At 41.5% G+C, this 18,818-nt stretch overlaps 1 protein-coding gene across 2 annotated transcripts in view; it reads left to right on the top strand.

Moving 5' to 3' along the window:
• Positions 1-18,818, top strand: part of lap3 (leucine aminopeptidase 3) — a 55,359-nt gene that overhangs the window by 16,446 nt on the left and 20,095 nt on the right. For both annotated transcript variants that reach the window (XM_060831566.1, XM_060831560.1), the window contains exons 5-7: positions 14-173; positions 1,089-1,253; positions 17,169-17,327. In XM_060831566.1, the coding sequence (XP_060687549.1) occupies positions 14-173; positions 1,089-1,253; positions 17,169-17,327 (484 nt within the window). The remainder of the gene's footprint in view (positions 1-13; positions 174-1,088; positions 1,254-17,168; positions 17,328-18,818) is intronic.

The raw sequence follows: 18,818 nt of genomic DNA, 5'->3' as shown, positions 1-18,818 counted from the left end.
GAATTTCTTGTAGTTGGATGCAGGCAGCTACAAGACCTAGAGGTTCCTCTGGTTGAAGTTGATCCATGTGGGGATGCTCAGTGTGCAGCAGAAGGAGCTGTTTTGGGTTTGTTTGAATATAATGAGCTGAAGAATAAAAAGAAGACTGTGGTCACTGTGAAACCATATGGAAGGTATTCAGATATTCTATATTTATGCAAAGTGTGCTCTTAATTTTACAAACAACTTTTTATTTATTTGGTTATACTTTTGGAAATCTGCACCTGAGCAAAGCACTGAATTGTTATCAAGATTTCTATCCAGATCTTTACATAACTTTTTGTTCTTGGCAAGTTAGCTGTGGCTGTGTTTCAATTCAGCAATCATTTAACAAAATAATTGAAGGACTTCTAGTTTTTGTGTAAGTCTGCGCTGCTTTTCTGTTTTTATGCTCTGATTTCTGTAGCAAAGTTAGTTGTTATAGTACTTTAATAGTTCACTTGTCATATTAACACCTGAATCTTCTCTATTGTCTCCACGCTTGTTGACTGGCTTGTGGACTATTTCTCGCATTTTGTTTTGCACACTTCCAATACAAAGGAACCTCGATTATCCGAAAGACACTGGTGGGGAGTATTTCGTTCTCTTAATTGAATGCCAGATAATCGAATGTCAGATAACAGTTAGCCAAGCATTGGGACCTTGTGATCCTGTTCAGATAATTCAAAATTTGTTAACTGAATGCCGGATAATGGAATGCTCGATAATTGAAGTTACACTGTATCTACAGATGTTTTCCCTCATATTTTGTACTTTTATTTAACTGACTTGTTTACTTTTTAAAAATATAGATAATAATTAAACATATTTATTTCCCCAAAATATGTACTTTGGGGAATATTGGACGGTTAAAAATCCTCCATAAACTCAAGTCTTTCTTATCCTTTTTCATATAAGTGAGTACTGAAGATTTTCAGTTCACAATTTTTTTAATGTGTTTGTTTGATCTGATAATTTGGACTTTTTGGATCTGATACTTTGGTTTCTTTGAATTGCATTGACAAACGTGCAATTTTTATTTTAAAAAAACCTTTGTTTCTTTCTACAAGTTTGGAAACTGAGGCATGGCAGAAGGGAGTTCTGTATGCTGAAGGGCAGAATTTGGCAAGACATTTGATGGAAGCACCAGCTAATTATATAACTCCGACCAGTTTTGCAGAAAGCATTCAACAAGCGCTGTATTCAACCGGTGATAATGTCAAAGTGCATATAAGGTAATTCTGACATCCTGTTCTAATATTACACTTGAAGTCTCAGTGCATGTGAGAAAAAGCAAACTGGCATGAATGATTCATTGTTAACTTATTGAAATATAGTTAAGGAAAGCTCCAGCGTGTGGATAATATAATTAATACCAGCGATGATACATCCTGCAAAGAAATTAAAAAATTGTTTCTCTACTTATTATCTCCTCCTACTCTGTTATTTTTCAACATTCAGTATGACTCGTTAAACCGATTTCATGTGCACAACTGCTGAACCCTTACCAATCAGCTTGCACTGTCCCTGCAAAGGCTTGCACAGTGTTTATACCGCTGGTGTTTGTCCATCAACAGTGTCAGTACTGTTTTGTGTCTGTGTGTGGTGATGTTATTGCACCCCCATGCTCAATTATTCTTTCTAGCTTTGAGTAACAATATCCATTTATAGTGCCAGTACCTTAGGATGCTCTTCGGTTTGCTGTTTTCAACCGCCTTTCATTGTTGTCCTTCTCCTATGCTCTTGTGATCCCATCTTCTTCACTCTGTGCTACAGGATCATAGAATCCCTACATTGTGGAAAGAGGCCATTTGGTCAATCATGTTTGCATCATCCCACTCAAACATAGTCCCCAACCCTATACACAGAGCCCCAGTTTACCATGGCTAATCCACTTAGATAGGACAACTTTGGACTGCACCTGGAGCAAACCCAACAGATACAGGGATAATGTGCAAACTCCACAAAGAGATTCACCCAAGGCTGGAATTGAACCCAGGTCCCATGTGCTGTGAGACAACGGTGCTAACTAATGAGCCAACATGCCATCCTATGTGGCACTTCATTTTCTGGCCTTTGCCTCCTGTGGTCTGTTGCTATATCTCATTCCTACCAGGACATAACCTTGTTCTTCAACCAGCCAAGCCCACTCTCTCCGACCCCTAATTTCTCTTCTCTTCTTATTTTGTCAGTGCTACAATGATTTAACAAACTCCTTCCTGTCCTTAAAAGTTTTGTGCACATTTTTTTAATGAGGTGTACCTATTTTTTCTTCTTAAGTTAGTTAGTAGTATGTGTGCATTGCTGTTCAGGCCAGCCTTGACTGTCCCGAATTACCCTGGAGAAGGTTGTGGTGAACTGCAGTTCTTGGGTTGTAAGGAATGGGGTTCTGGGATTTTTGCCCAGCAACAGAGAAGACCAGTGATATAATTCTATAAGATGGTGCATACTTTACAGAGGATCTTTCAGGTAATGGTGTTCCCATGCAGTTCTGCCTTGCCCTTCTAGGTCATAGAGATCACAGGTTGAAATGTACTGTCCATGGGCACTTGATAAGTTGTTGCATTGTATCTTGTCGATGTTTCCACTACAGCTGCATTGCATCAATGGTGAAGAGAGTGAGTGTTGAAGATAGTGGATGTGTTGCCAATCAAGTTAGTTGCGTTGTCTGGATGGAGTTAAGCTGCTAGAGTGGTGTTGGAGCTCATCTGATGTAAGCTGCAAGTGTTCCATTACATTCCTGACTTGTTGCTTTGTAGGTGGTGGACAGTCTTTGAGGAGTTGGGCGATAAATTACTGTTCGCAGAGTTCCTAGCCTCTCACCTGCTGAATGAGCCTCCATTTTCCCCTTGATTGCTGCTCATTCCAGTTTTGCTAGGGCTTCTGATTGATACATTTGATCAAATGTTATGATGTTAAGGGTCAACACTCTGGTTTTACCTTTTGATTTCGGCTCTTTTGCCCAAATTTGGCTCAATTTAATGAGGTCAGGAGCTGAGTGACTCTGGTAGAACCCAAACTGAGCTTCACTGAACAGATTATTCATTTGCAAATACAGTCAATAGCACTGTTATTTTATATGGGCATATGTGAAAATCTTCTAGTTGTCTCACACTGTTTGAACTAGATGGATTGGAATCCTTTTCAATTGACAGATATTCCTGAATGATCTGAGGCAACTTTGATTGTAGTGTGTACTGTGTGTTAATCCTGCATCTTTTAGAAATGTAGCTAATGAAGTATACTTAAGAGTGCATGTAAGTGGCACCCTTTCTAACATAACATCAATCATATCAGTGATGCAGTTCTGGCCAGCAGGTTGGATATCTTATAGGTGTCACTAGCTGATTCTTGGGAAGTACCAAAAGCAAAGAAATGGAGGGCTCTGGTGACACTGATGGCCACTGGCACTGCGTGCACATCTGTTCAACTTAGAAGGGAATACCATTCCAGGAGGCTGCAGATGACAACAACAACCTGCTACAAAAGACTGAACCTGTTGAGGTACTCTTGCTCTGTGACGTCAAGAAACTCTGTTCTGGAAGTGTCGCATTTTCAAGCTGGAGTCCTTTGTTCACCTGTTCTGCCTGATATAACAGCGTGCCAGTGTGGAAAAGGAAGCTGTTGTTGGTGCAGTTGACCCTCTAGTTCCTTATCAGAGGTATGATATAAGCCACTCCCATGCTGCAGTGAAGGCTAAGAGATCAAACTGAACAAAGCCCAAGATGGGTAAAATGGATTCCTTCTTGTTCAGGCACAGGCTGTTCTCTCCACAGGTTAGAATGGTCCAAAATTGTGTATTAAATGAATAAATGTTGCAACGGCCTAGTGGTATTATGTCTGGATTGTTAATCCAAAGACCCTGGTTTTGGGAACCTGGGTTCAAATCCTGCCATGGCAGTTAGTGGAATTTGAATTCAATAAAAATAAACTGAAATTAAGGGCTGACTGATGACCACAAATTCATTGTCAGTTGTCGGAAAAAAGCATCTGCTTCTTTTAAGAAAAAAGCTGCCATCCTTACCTGGTCTAGCCTACTAGAATCACTACAATGTGGTTGACTCTTAATTTCCCCTGGGTAATGAGGGGTGGGTCAAGTCAGCGACACCCTCACCTTGTGAATGAAATAAAAATAACACATTACAACCATGTAATTCAGAAATGTTTGAAATAATCAGCAAAATAATTAATGTACCCTGACAACAAGTGCTGTATACTTAAGTTTCCCTAGACAGGAAAGCAACAAAACAGTTGCAGACTGACAGGCTAGAAAGCTTTTAAATTCAATTGCTGAATGACTACCTGCTATGCTTTCATGCTGGTGGTTTCCACATAGTTCGTGTGCTGGCTGTTAAAGCCAGAGTGCTTTTTTTAAAGGCAGAAGCAATTACTTCTTTGCATATATAAATTAAACACACATTTCAATTCCTCCTGCCTCCAAGTATGCATCAATAAAGACTGGAAGTGACTGTGATCATGTTAACGTTTGACAAACTGACATTCTTTTGAGATTTTAACCCTTCCCACCATTGCCCAAACACAGCCTTTCTTGACATTTAAAATTCTGCCTATTGTGCTTATGCTGTAAAAATAAACGAAGTTTCTTTTCACCTTTTGAGATAAACAGTTGGCAGTCATTATTGATGGCTGATATAATATGTCTGATGGCTAGAAAGTAATCTGTGTTCATTTCTTATTTAAGTACAGAATAACAGTAATTATAGATTTTTTTGTATATAATAACTGCTTATAAAAATTGCAAGGAGAAACTTCAATTCCTAGTCTCTAATATAATAATATAGAGTTGAAGAACATTTAGAGCTGCTAAAACTGTGATTTGACAGCTCTAAGATCAGGATGAAGGTGAATTAAGGAAAAGGGGTGAAAGGAGTACAGCAGGCAGGGCACTCCTGTACTGCGCAGGGGTGCTCACAGCCATTGCTCGAACACCCGGTGCTAAAGTACCTATTCGAGACGACTCAGGGAATCCCTGATGGACTCTACCTGTAGCCTTTCTTGGTTTGTCCCGGAGATCATACTCTGTGGTAATCTCGAATATAAAACTCTTACAGACACTTTTGTTTAAATTATTATCCTTATTTACCACTGGAATCAATGTTACACTGTAACATAGATACCTACAAGCCAGGCTTGAGCTAAGGTTCTAAAACCAATAGCAGAATAGCTCTTGCCCCCAAGAGTTCTCAGGCTACTCTCCTTATTGCTGCAAGCAAGCCGTCTTTAGACAGAATTTGGTATTAAAATTACAAAAATGCCACATGTCCTTAATTAGATAAACAGCAATAAAATGGCAAAAGTTTGCAGAGGAAGAGAAACTTGACAGGTCTGTGTACGTTTGTGTATGTTACATGTACATCAATTGGGAAATCTTGACCCGGCCAGGCCTCAAATGGTCAATTGTTTTGGCTAATATATCATAACGAGAGACTAGTCTAAACTATGTGAAAAAGATCATGGGGTCACCTCGCTCAGCTATGTTCAATATCATTGTCCTACAAAATGGCTGTTTCTTTTAAAATCATCTTCAATTCCCAAAATGCAACTCAAATTCATAAAATTCCGAGTTTCAGGGAGCAACACACTCATTCAATCGATGGCAAGCCAGTGTTCACTCAAATCAGACCAAAGAGGGTTAATCTTTCCACCAGCTTCCGTCCTGTGTGTCAGTCTGTCTGTCTGTCTGTCTCTCTCTCTCTCTCTGTGTCCCTCACCCCCCCCCCCAGGTCTCTCTGCGTGTGTCGCTTGAACCCTTCAGTTAATGAATATAATTTACAGAAGAATGTTTTCTCTTTGTCACTCAAACATGAACACCTTCCAACTTTCGGCCTTCATGTTTTCCTAGCCTGTGAGAGTAGTGAGACATTCACTTCCCAGAACTGTCAAGATGAGGGAGCTGAGGTTCACAATTTCAAATCTGCTCAGTGTGGTATACATGAAAATGTATCAGGATTGTTTTATTACGTGCATATTCTACTCAGTTTATTAAATTACAAGTTCTTTTCCTATTGAGTATGAGTTTTGTTTAGAGTTTTTGATATAAACCAGCAATTTAGTTATTCGATATCCCACTGTGAAATATGCATGCCTCCAGCCTCAGGGATGAGAAGGAAGTACTGCCACATATTTCACAAGTGAACAAATATTATCACCTTATTGAAACCGATCCGTTGACACTGAGAACAGATGTCCGAAATTCTTCTGAACAAATGTGTCCCCCCTGTGGTCGAGCGCTTTCCCGCATCTCCTTAGCCGATGTAAGGCTACCAGCTTTCTCATTCCCTCCTTTTATCATTTGATGATGACAATACAGCATATACAGGTACAGTTAGTCCATTTGTATTTTCAACAAGTTGACCACCTGTTCTTACAAGTCGTCGTCTGGAGGAGCAGAGTTGGAAAGATACCTGATTCTGGCATAAAAATTCAGAGATGAAGGTCCAGGAGTGAACAAAGGTCGATTAACAAGATTCTTCTTTGGCTTAGGCGAAAAGCAAAGCACGGTCCACTTCATGCTTAAGCGGACAACAATGTATATTCCTAGGATGTGACCAATGATTATCAGTGCGTCCCACATGAACCATCCGCATAGTGACCATAGTCAGCGGGTAGGACTCCATCCACATGAGTTGGACGATGGTGGGGCAGGTTTCTTCCCCGCATCTTGACCCATTTGGTTGATGACATCTGTATCATAGACAGACTCTCTAAAGACATTGTATATGTAAAGACAGCATTGTGGGCCAATGACAGAATAAGCGCCTCCTTCATTAGCAAGGAGGAAATCTAGCACTAATTGATTGTGAAGCATCATCATCCGGGTCTCCTGTAGTTCTTTGTTCATTAGTTTCAACGCGTGGGCAGTTGAGTTGGCTAGTTTTTCGACATCATATGCAAGGTCACCTATCTGATCTAGGGCTATCTCAACACCCCAGCCAGTAATAAGACCTCCCATCAACCTAGACCACCAGGTTTGTTGATGGAAGAAGTCATGCAAGTCTTGTTTTTTTCCTCTAATTTTTGTCCATAGTGATTCACATATTGGTAGGCTTGCCATTCATCATCTACCTTAGGTATTTTATGATGGAGGGTAAAAGTGGTAAGGTGCGCACTAAAGCACATCATCCATACCAGTCATTGAGTAAGTATGGATAAGCCTTGCTTTTGCATAGCCAATGAAGGCTAAATGGAGTTCCGAGGGTGCACTTCTGTGAGTGAATGATGAGTCCGCTCAGAGCGAGGGCTGAATCTTGTAAACAGTGGATGTTATCATAGGTTCGGTTGTCCAAGTATATTAGTAGATGGAGAATACGAGTATGACCAGTGTCTTTTATAAAGTTTTTACACAGTACTTGCTTCACTTGCCCCATGTTGTGGGTAACAGAAGTTCTTTAATTGCACCACTCGTAACAGTGGAACAATGTTAACGTTGAATCTTATAGGCTGAGTGCACTTCACACAATGAAGTGCTACTTCTACCGAATGAGTTTTGTCATTGCAGGTGAAAGGTTGCATAAGTGGGTGAGTCTTATTCATAGACTGTACATCAGAATGATGGAAGAGTGAGCAGACAACACGCAGATTGGGGTGTTTAGCTTGAATAAAGAAACCATTGGCAACAGAAGCAGGATTGAAGTATTTTGGTCTTTCTTCACCTTTCCACCTAGTCTTGTTAACTACAGTAGTTACTGATTGGTCAGACAGGAGAAGCTTCCACCGAGAAGGTATAGGTTATCAGTCTCAGCAATAGATGCCTTAAGGTTCTGTGATTTTGGTACTATGTGTTCAATACTGCAGTTCGTATGGTTCCATTTGGGAGGGGAACAGACAAACATTTCAAAGTAACAGTTTTCAGCTGATGGAGTGGATGAAGTTATGGAATCATGCCATCTCATGACAACTGGCATAGATGAGTTGTGAGGATAACAATAATGTTGAAAGTGATGTTTGGAGGTGCAATGTGAATAGCTTAAATGAGTTTCAACTGGGCAGCTGCATTCATAGTTTCTAACAGTATTGGTACAAGTTTCATGGAGCTGACAAATTCTATCTTCAGGTGGAGCAGTGGGGAAAATAATACATTCATCGTCATTGGAGCATCCCGAAGCACCAGTGCCATTGCCAGTGTAGCCGTGATTACATTGACATTTTACACCTAAATTGTTGGTTTTATTTCTGCAAGTGGCATCGGGGTGACCAGTGGGACACGTTAGTGTTCTCATGGTATCAAGGGTAGTGTTCAGAATCGCAATAGGGGTAGCGAAACGGGCAATGGTTAGCAGAGTGAGTGTTGTTAATTTCTGCTGTATCGTGGTAATCAGGGTTATCTTATCATGAGTGGTAGTAACACCGTCAGTGATAGTGATGATGGTAGGTGATGATATGATTGTCGGTTTAGGGGAAAGATTCATTGATGGGCATCTAACGGTCTCATTGTTTCGGCATGTGGCATCCTCTGAAGTATCGTTTAGATTGATAAAAGTAATTCCTGTAAAATTGTTCATACCAACAAATGTACATACCACCTTAATCACTTCTCCATTTGATTCATTAAAATTTATACAGTCACGTTGGAGGTTTAGCTCGTCAGAGATATTACAAATGGGCAGATTACATCTGGGCACATGTACTTGGGTTGGGTTTTCATCAGATGATTGCACTTGTACTAACACTAGGATTGTGAGGGTCATACAAACTTGCAATGCCTCTTGTAAACCCATGTTGAACATCCTTCTACTTTTACTGCAGTTTCCGTTGTCAGATGAACTTGATAAGGACCTTTCCAGTGAGGGCTCACTTTTTCCTGAGTAAAGTCTTTCAATAGTATGTAGTCACCAGGGTTGATGTTTTTAAATGTTGGAGCTCTTTCTTTTTCCTTCCCTGATATTCGATAGGTTCTTTGACATATTGATGATAAGACTGCAATGCTTCGGTTAGCTTAATCAGGTACCTGTGCATTTCTTCTGCCATGACATGCTCATCAACAGGATGTTGGGCCATCAGTGGTCCTGACCAGGGAGTCCTCAGCACCTTTTCATATACTAGTTCAGCTGCCAAGAATCCTGTCTTTTTCTGGATCATGGTTCTCATATTAAAAATGGCAATTGGGAGTACTTACAGCCAATTAAGGCCCGTTTCCTCTACCAACTTTATTATCTGGCCTTTTAAAGTTCCATTGGCTCTTTCTACAATTCCTGCTGCTTGGGGATGCTTGGCACAATGGAATCTCTGATTCATATTCAGACCCTTACATAGTTCCTTATTTAGCTCTGCACAAAAGTGGGCGCCATTATCAGAGGAGACTGTTGCTGATATTCCAAACCTGGGTATGATTTCCCTTTTGTAGGTAGTTTTTGCTGTGCAGTCAGTACAGGGATGAGCTTCAATCCATCTACTAAATACATCAATAATCACTAAGTAATACTTATAATAATGGCATCTCGGTAATTCTGTAAAATTAAACTGGATAGTATCAAAAGGTGCACTTGGCAAGGGAGTTTCACTCGGTGGACACTTTACTCCTTTCCCAGGGTTATGTTTTTGACAAATTGAGCAATTTTCAGCTGCTTGTTTTGCTTTATCTTGCAGGTGGGGAATTGATCATGTTTGAGCCTTTTACTCCAACCTGCATAAGTGCCACACAAGAATTGATATGTTCTTTGTTCTGTCGGTTAGTTTGGACTTAGTCGTGCTACCAATCCTGCAGGCCAACACCATTTTGGACCAAGAGGCAGTATATTTAGATGTTAAGACCAAAGGTAGTGGAGTAGGCACGCGGCACTGGTGCATGGATCCGTTTCTCTTGAAAGATGACAACTTTCTTTAGTATATCACAAGGGATTTCAGGTCTTTTTGGGACATCAGTCGGGATATGGCCAGAAATCCATCAGTGCTCTGGGTGACCAGCATAAGAGGTATGATTAATCCATACTCGACAATGAGAAGGAAGCTGAGAGGAGAGCAACAGCGGATGCTTGAGGCAGAAGGCAACTGAATTGGTATTTTATACCAGATCATCTGTGGTCAGATTGCAACAGCTCTTCGGGCTGCTGTGGACTCAGCACTCACAAAAGCGGCGAAGAGAAGGCTGTTTGAATATGGGGATAAGCCAGGTAGATACTTGGCTAAGAAGAAAAGTGCTCCACAGTCCATTGTGTCTATCTGGAAAAGAACTGGCAATGTCACTCGTGAACTGAGCAAGATCAGCACCAGATTGTGGGAATACCAGTCGGAGTGCGATGAGGATGGAGGAGCGAGAATGGAATCCTCTTTTTGAAAACTTGGACCTCCCCGGTATAAACACAGATCAGGCCTCCCTTTTAAATGCACCTCTGACAGTACAGGAGGTGCAAGAGGCAGTAAGGCAACTCTATGGTAAGGCACTCAGTCTAGACGGTTTCCCGAGTGAATTTTACAAGGAATTCTTCATACACGTTAGCTGAACCACTGCTGGAGACGTATAGTCATTTGTATAGCCAGGATTGCCTTCCGCCCTCTCCAAGGGATGCTAATATCTCCCTTATTTTAAAGAAAGGGAAAGACGCTAAGGATTGTGCATCGTATAGACCCATCTCATTGTTGAATGTGGATTTTAAAATCCTATCAAAGGTGCTGACTCTGAGGTTGTTATTATAAGAGAGGACCAGACAGGTTTTATCAAGGGTTGCACCTCCTCCAACAATATTAGACAGATATTGAATATAGTGCAAATGTCAGGAGAAAATGATTCTGGGTTTGGTGGTCTCCCTGGATGCAGAAAAGGCATTTGATAGGGTGGAATGGTTGCATCAGCAATTTAGTTATCCAATATCCCACTGTGAACTATGCACATCTCCAGCCTCCAGCATGAGAAGGAAGTGCTGCCACACATTCCACAATTGAACAAATATCATCATCTTATTGACACTGATCCATTGACACTGAGAACAGATGTCCCCAATTCTTCTGAACAAATCCCACCCCCCCACCACCATGGTCGACCGCTTTACCACATCCTTCGCAGAAGTAAGGCTACCAACTTTCTCACCAGAGTGGCCCCTTTGGATTTAATGGGGCAACGGCATTTACTGTGAGTTTGTCATGCTCTAAGAAAAGATTGAGGCAGTGCTGGAGCTGATATCTGCTGAAGAAGCAGGAGCAACAGACCCAACCATTGGATCAATGAGTGGAAGCATCTAGCAGAGGAACACAGCATTGGAGTCCATGGTGGAGGTCTCGGGTGGACTGATCCGAACACTGGAAGAGCAGGTTCGGATGCTTTAGGAACAAGTGGACGACCTGGAACATAAAAGTAGAAGAAAAACGTACGGCTCGTGGGTCTCCCGGGGCATGTGGAAGGCGAGGACCTTGTTGGAATCTGGGAGAAGTGGCTCCCGAAGTTCCTGGGTCTGGAGATAAGAGTTGGACTAGGTGAGTGTGGAACGGGCTCACCGGATCGCAATACGTAGGTCCGGGTTGGATCTGTGCCCATGCCCAGTCCTAGTGCAACTCCAGCACTACAAAGAAAAACAGTTAGTAATTGAAACAGCAAGAAGAAGGGGAAGAGATCCACAGGCTTTAACATGCAAACGGTCAGGAATAATGTCTTTCAAGACTTCTCTAGAGCCATAATTAAGAAGAGAGAGGCATTTGATGAAGTCAAGAGGAAATTAAGGGACCTAAACAATCAGTACTCCTTGAGGTACCAGCAGTGTTGTATTTTGCTTATGGAGGGTTGGTCTATAATTTTGATTCAGCAGAAAAGGCAAAGGACTTTGTGAACTCTGTGAAATAAAGGACTTTAGTTGGGGATGGTGGGGGGAAGAAAGGGGTGCCATTATGGACAATGGTACAGTTTTTCTTTACTTTCTTTGCACTGTTTTTTCTCTCTCCCTTTTTGTAGTTATCAGTTTTGTAGATTCTGTACTGCCTCGGTGTAAAACCTGATTTATTTAACATTTCAATCAGTTGGTTATTATTTGGGTTTTTTTTGTTGCTGTCCTTCTTTGGAATGGGGGTGGCTATATCTGTGGTTAAGATATATGCAGAAGAGGTGTGAAGGGGGGAGGGTGGGTGTAAATAACATGCTTTCTTTGTCAGTGACTCTGGTGCGGCCTTAGCTGGAAGGAGCCAGGATGGTTGCAAGGATTGGGAGGATTGCACCTGATGGGCAAGGGGGCAGATCTCTAGTCAATTGGGGTTTATTTGGGTGTTTGTTTAAGTTAACTGTAGTTTGTTAGTTATAGTAGTTTTTAGATTTTATAGAGTTAATGTTGTTTTTCATTCGCTACACCTCGGATAAGCTTCCTCCTCTTGGGAAGCCATAGGTTGCCATAGGACAACTATGGCTCGTGATCTGTTTAGATGGTGCACCGGGAATGTAAAAGGGAGCCATTCCCCCATTAAAAGAAAGGAGGTGCTTTAGAGCCTTAAGGATACGGTTGACAATGCCCTGCTGCAGGATAGGGGGGTTATGATAGGGAATTCTTCTCCTCCTTTAGCTCCAAGAGTAGAGGAGTGGCTATACTGATAAGAAGGAGCCTCCCATTCCAGGTAACTGAGAAAATTAAGGAGGAACATGGACAGTTCATCATTCTTAAAGCTCTAATACATGGAGAGGAGTATGGCGTCCGTAATATTTATTCTCCCCTGGTACACACTCTTACATTTCTAATTGATGCACTTGTTAAATTGATGAATCTTGGGCTGTGCTGTATGATTATAGAGGGGGATTTTAACTGCCTAATGGATTCCGAGTTAGACAGAATGTTGAGAGGCCTGGCGGGCACACCCGTGCAATCTAGACAGTTAGTGGATTTGTTTGAGGAGTTGGGATTGGTGGATGTGTGCAGGGATCTCCAACCTAGTGGAAGAGACATCACTTTCTATTCTAACCCATACAAGTGCCACAGACGAATTGATGTGCTCCTTATACCGTCAGTATGTTTGGACAGAATAGTGGCTTGCAAAATTGGGAATACAACTATCTTGGACCATGCACTGGTGCATTTTGATGTTAATATCAAGGGTGGCAGAATAGATGCATGGCACTGCACGCAGGGACTCATTCCTGTTAAGGTATAGCAAATTTGTTGAGTACATTATAAGAGAGTTCAGGGTCTTCAGGTTTATCAATTTGGTTACAGCCAGTAATCCGTCAGTACTTTGGGAGGTCACTAAGGCATATTTACGTGGCCTGATCATTTTGTATTCAACGACTAGAAAGAGGCAGAGGGGGGAGCAGCAATGGGTGCTGGAGGCCTGGCTGAAGATTGCTGTAGAAGCATATTATAATCGGCCTTCAGTGGTCAAGCTGCAGCGGGTCATGGCTCTCCGGGCTGCTCTTGACTCATTGCATACATGGGTGGCAAAAAAGAAGTCTCCTTTGCAAAACAAAGATTGTTTGAATTTGGAGATAAGCCAGGTTAGGAAGAAAGGTGCTTTGCAATCCATTATATCTATCGGAGAGAGGGCTGGCACAGTTCCCCGTGAGTTGATGAAGATCAATGCTAGATTTCAGGAATACTTTGTAGAGTTATATTGGTTGGAAGGCGGTGAAGATGGTGCAGCGAGAATGCAGTTCTTTTTTGAGACCTGGACCTCCCCAGTATAAACGTGGAACAGGCCTCCCTTTTAAATGCACCTATGACGATTCAAGAAGCAATAAAGCATCTCCAGGGTGGCAAAGCACCAGTGCCAGATGGATTCTCGTGTGAGTTTTATATAAAAATGATAAATGTGTTGGCAGGGCCACTTTTGGAGATGTATAGTCATTCATATACTCAGGATTGTCTTCCCCCTTCTCTTAAGGAGGCTAATATCTCCCTCATTTTAAAGAAGGGGAAAGACCTTGAAGAATGTGCTTCACACAGACCCATTTCGCTGAATGTGGACTTTAAAATTCTGACAAAGGTGCTGGCCCTGAGATTGGAAAAGGTATTGCCCAATATTATAAAAGAAGATCAGGCGAGTTTTATCAAGGGCCGTAGTTCTTCCAACAATATCAGGAGGGTACTGAACATAACGAAAGTATACCAGCAAAGATTGATCCTTGGTTTGGTGGTGTCCCGTGACGCGGAAAGGCATTTGACCGGGTAGAATGGCCGTACGTGTTTGGGATCCTAGAGCGCTTTGGTCTGGGGGGGAACCTTTGCTGGGTGGGTAGTGGTGTTGTATATTGATCCTAAAGTTAGCAATCATTACAAATGGTATGAAGTCGGATAATGTTAATATTGGGAGACATAGCCGACAGAGATATCCTCTCTCACCACTGTCATTTACCTTCATAATTGAGCTGTTAGATGGCGCTATCAGGAGGGACCCTGAAATAGTGGCACCAAAGGTGGGAATGGGGGAGCATAAGATCACTCTATATGCTGACAATGTCCTTTTGTTCTTGGTCAATCTAGAAACATCCATACCCCGATTGATACTAAAAATTAATTTATTTGAAATTTTTGGGATACCAGATCAATTTTACAAAACCGTAAGCAATGCCGATGGGGGGAGCGGGGAGGCTAGTGGAAGTGCCTGATCTGAAGGATGGAATGCAGCTCCTGCTTAGCTGGTCGTCAAAAGGTTTTTGTATTTGGGAATTTTTATTACCCCTGCTTTCCATCAACTGTATAAGGCTAACTATGCACAATTACTGGAGAGGATAAAACAGGATTTGCAGCAGTGGGAGGGATTACCATTATCATGGTTAGGCCGAATAGCCCTGATTAAAATGAATGTTCTTCCTCATGTTGTACCCCATGAGAATGCTCCCGTTGTTGCCACCCAGACGAGTGTTATGAAGGGCTGAAAATGTGTTGCTGGAAAAGCGCAGCAGGTCAGGCAGCATCCAAGGAAAAGGAGATTTGACGTTTCGGGCATAAGCCTTCTTCAGGAATCCTGAAGAAGGGCTTATTCCCGAAATGTCGAATCTCCTGTTCCTTGGATGCTGCCTGACCTGCTGCGCTTTTCCAGCAACGCATTTTCAGCTCTGATCTCCAGCATCTGCAGACCTCACTTTCTCCTCGAGTGTTACGAAGGCCCAATGGATGGCTTGGGTCCTTCATTTGAGGTGGGGATGGACCTTCCAGACTTGAAGAGATATCAAATCAGTGCTCCATTAGCATATGTGGGTGACTGGGGGGGATTCGGGGTCGATTTGGCTTGACATTGAAGCATCACAGTCGAGATGTCCGCTAGTTAATCTGTTATTGATGGATAAGATGTAATCCGTGACCAAGCAGTGTAAGAACCCAACTTTTTTGAATATGGTGAAAATTTGGAGAATGATGAAGCAAGATGAGGGCAATTGGCTTAGGACCTCTCTATTTACCCCATTGGTAGGAGCCCCAGAATTTAAACCTGGGGCAATCGACTCTGGCTTTAAGACATGAGAGAGTAAGGGAATGTCTTGTTTGGGAGATTCATTTGAGAGGGAGGTCTTGATATCGTTTAGTCAACTAAGTCAGAAATATGGATTAGCTAAAAGGAACCTTTTCTGGTACTTTCAGAGAAGGGTTTATATACAGAAGAGGACCACACTCCTGGCTCTGCCTTACAAGTCAGACAGGGAGAAAAGAGTGCTCTGGTGCACAGGCGCTCTTTCAGTTAGCACTCTGTATCATTTAAGAAAGGGCGTGCCTTAGGAAATGTGGAGAGACTCTGTGGGACTTGGAATCAGGAACTGAGCGGTTATTTCATTGGAAACATGGGAGGATATATGGGAAAATATAAAGAAAATCTCAATATGTAACAAAGCGCAGACCATGCAATTGAAGATTTTAAGCAGGGCTCATATGGTGCCACAGAGGCTAGCTATGTTCAAGAGAGGAGCATCTCCAGGATGTCCCAAATGTAAAATTAATATAGGCACTCTTACATAGGAAAGTACAGCACAGAACAGGCCCTTTGGCCCACGATGTTGTGCCGAGTCTTTAAAAGATAGTCACTGCTTTTGGTCATATTGCAAGATCCGGAGATGCTGGAGTGCCATTCGTAAGGGAGCTGAAGGAAATCCTGGCAAGTGAAATCAAGGTGGATCTGATATTTCTTCTCCTCGGTTTGCCAAACTTAACCTCTCTGGGGGAACACAGGAAAAGATTGTGAAACATTCTTGTGCACTGTGCGAGGAAGAACATTTTCATGAATTGGATGTCAGAAAAACCTCCAGGTCTTATGGGATGGTGCTGGCTGGTAATGGAGTGTCTCTCCCAAGACTATCTTACAAATATGGTGCACCATAAAACGGAGCAGTTTTATAAGACGTAGAGGTCCTTTCTAAATTATATAGATGCAGACTTGTCTGTAATATTAACTAGGGCTGTGGTATAGCTGTGGGAGTCAGATTGGGCGGCCCGTGGATCCCTGGGAGGGGGAAGCTAGGAAAATATGAGTACAATGATTGGTGCTTCCAGGGATTGGAGCTTCAATGGATATGTGGTGAGTGAAATAGTATAAAGTAATGTGATGTAATTTAATTTAATACGAATTAACTTAATTTAACTTTATTTAATTTGATTGTAGCTTAGTTTAAGTTAAGTAGATACGTTTGTTCTGGTAGAATAGTAGGTAGTTTATTATTAATAGTATTGTGATGTGACACGGTTGTAATCCTCTATCTTTTCATATTCTGGTATACTTTATAGTTGCTTTTGTGAAAGGTTCGAAGATGTTTTTAATAAAAATATTTTTAAAAAACACAGGCTGGAAATACTGGAAGACCTTATAGCTGCGCATGTTGTTGGAAACTGAAATAAAGTTATTGTCCGTACCCTCAGATGTATTTGTTAAACTACTTGACTAGTAGTCCAGAATATGACAGGTTAAGAATTTGAGATGAGATATTTAAAAATCTGACATTCACTGAAAAGTTTTTGTTAAAAGTTTGGATGCTGTAAAATGACAATTGGTTCATTAAGACCCTTCAGAAATGGATACCTGCTGTTCGTACTGAGTCTGGTCTGAACTTGCCTCCAGTTTCACACCAACATGATTGATCTTAACACTTTGGTGAAATGATCCAGCAAACTATTTGGGGAAACTAGTGATGCACAATCACAGATATATCTTTCCAGCACTTAACACAATAGCACTTTCTTATGACATAATTTTACTGAAGGAAGGTTCCAGTAATATTTATTTTCCATTTATGTCTTGCATAGACGTAAGTCCTGGATAGAGGATCAACAGATGGGAGCTTTCCTCAGCGTAGCTAAAGGTTCAGATGAAGAACCAGTTTTCTTAGAAATTCACTATAATGGTTCTACAGTTGCCAATGAATCACCACTAGCCTTTGTGGGAAAAGGTGTAACATTTGACAGGTAGGTTCTGACTTTGACTCATGTTTTCTCACTAATATATATAAAAAAATCCAAGATGTTGTGCCCAGTCTTCCCAATCATAAACATGGTGATGAAATAGTAGATCTAAACTTCAGCTGAAAGAAACAGGCAGACTTTGAGTTGAGTAGGGTAATTCAAACTTCAAGAAACATTCTTGACCTAAATCCAGCTCCAACCTGTCCACTTTCAGCTTTAACTGAAACTGGAAGTTGCTTGGGTAGCCAACATAATTCAAATAAAAGGGTTGGAACTTCAAATACAGCAATGAGAATGGATTTTTCTATTTTTGAGCTTTTGCCTATGATCAAACCAGCCTGGAGTTCAGAACCTTAGCAGCTTTGTCAAGACAAGTTGATGGATTCCGGCATTAATTGCTTCCATATACCTGCTTGTGGAAATTCCTTAGCCAGAAGGTCCATCAATGACCTTCCCCACCAGTTCCTGACCTCCCCCTCTCATCAAGCCCCCATAATCCATACACCCAATAGATCCTGACCTATTCTCCACCTTAAATGCTCCCCCCTCCCCATATCCCTGTGAAACAATGTCTCTTCCAGTTTTAGGCTGTAATTATTCCCCATTCCTCTCCAGGAAGATTCCAATCTCCTCCACAGCAAGACAAATGGCATTATTCTCATTCTCTCTCCTCACCCCACCATTAACACACACACACACACACACACACACACCACTCACATTTAGGACCAGGCACTTTCACACGCTCCAATTCTCTTTATCATGACAGCCCTCCTTCTGTTTTACCTTCTCCCATCCCTCCTTCAGTCAACCTTCTAGTCATTCCCCTCCTTGAATGTCTCCTGTTTCCTTGTATAGATTCACCTGTTCCAATAGCCGTTAATAATCAGCACCTTGCCTGAGGCATTTAGGGAATAAATTGATCTGTGATAGCAGAGCTGGCTGAAACTCTGCAGTGTGTGATAGTATCCAATTAATGCTGGCCAGTCCAGTAAAAGTTATTTTAAAGTTAAAGTTATCATTTTTTGTTTTTAAATTTTCCATCTTACCACTATTGAACTTTAGGAGAGTTTGGTTTATAAATTCTGACAGAGCAAACTCCCATGTCCTCTAAGTCATAAGTCAGGTTTCCACTTCTCCGTTTCAAAACACAAAGGCATTACTTACTTCATTAGTGAAGGCTTTCATGGGATTTTCATCCAAAGTAAACCACAGCGTGTGTCATGATCCAAATCTGCCAGCCCTTCAGTGTACTCTGCCCTAGCTTTGGGCGTTATTGAATAGAATGTTGATAATGTTAACATTTGAACTCAAACTCTTGTTGATTGAATTTTTTTTCAGGCTTTTGTTGAAGTATCTTAGAATATTGGAAAGCTAACTGAAATAGTCTGCCAGAGAGCTACAGTATTCACTTAGATTTCTCGTAAATTCATTCCAACTGGACTTTGTATGCTGGGAGAAGTTAAATTTTAGTTGTTGAACTGAATAGTATAT

This window comes from Hemiscyllium ocellatum, chromosome 1 (genome assembly GCF_020745735.1).
Source record: "Hemiscyllium ocellatum isolate sHemOce1 chromosome 1, sHemOce1.pat.X.cur, whole genome shotgun sequence".
Lineage (NCBI taxonomy): Eukaryota > Metazoa > Chordata > Chondrichthyes > Orectolobiformes > Hemiscylliidae > Hemiscyllium > Hemiscyllium ocellatum.
Note: the sequence above shows the minus strand (reverse complement) of the source record. Positions and strands in the feature narration are given on the sequence as shown.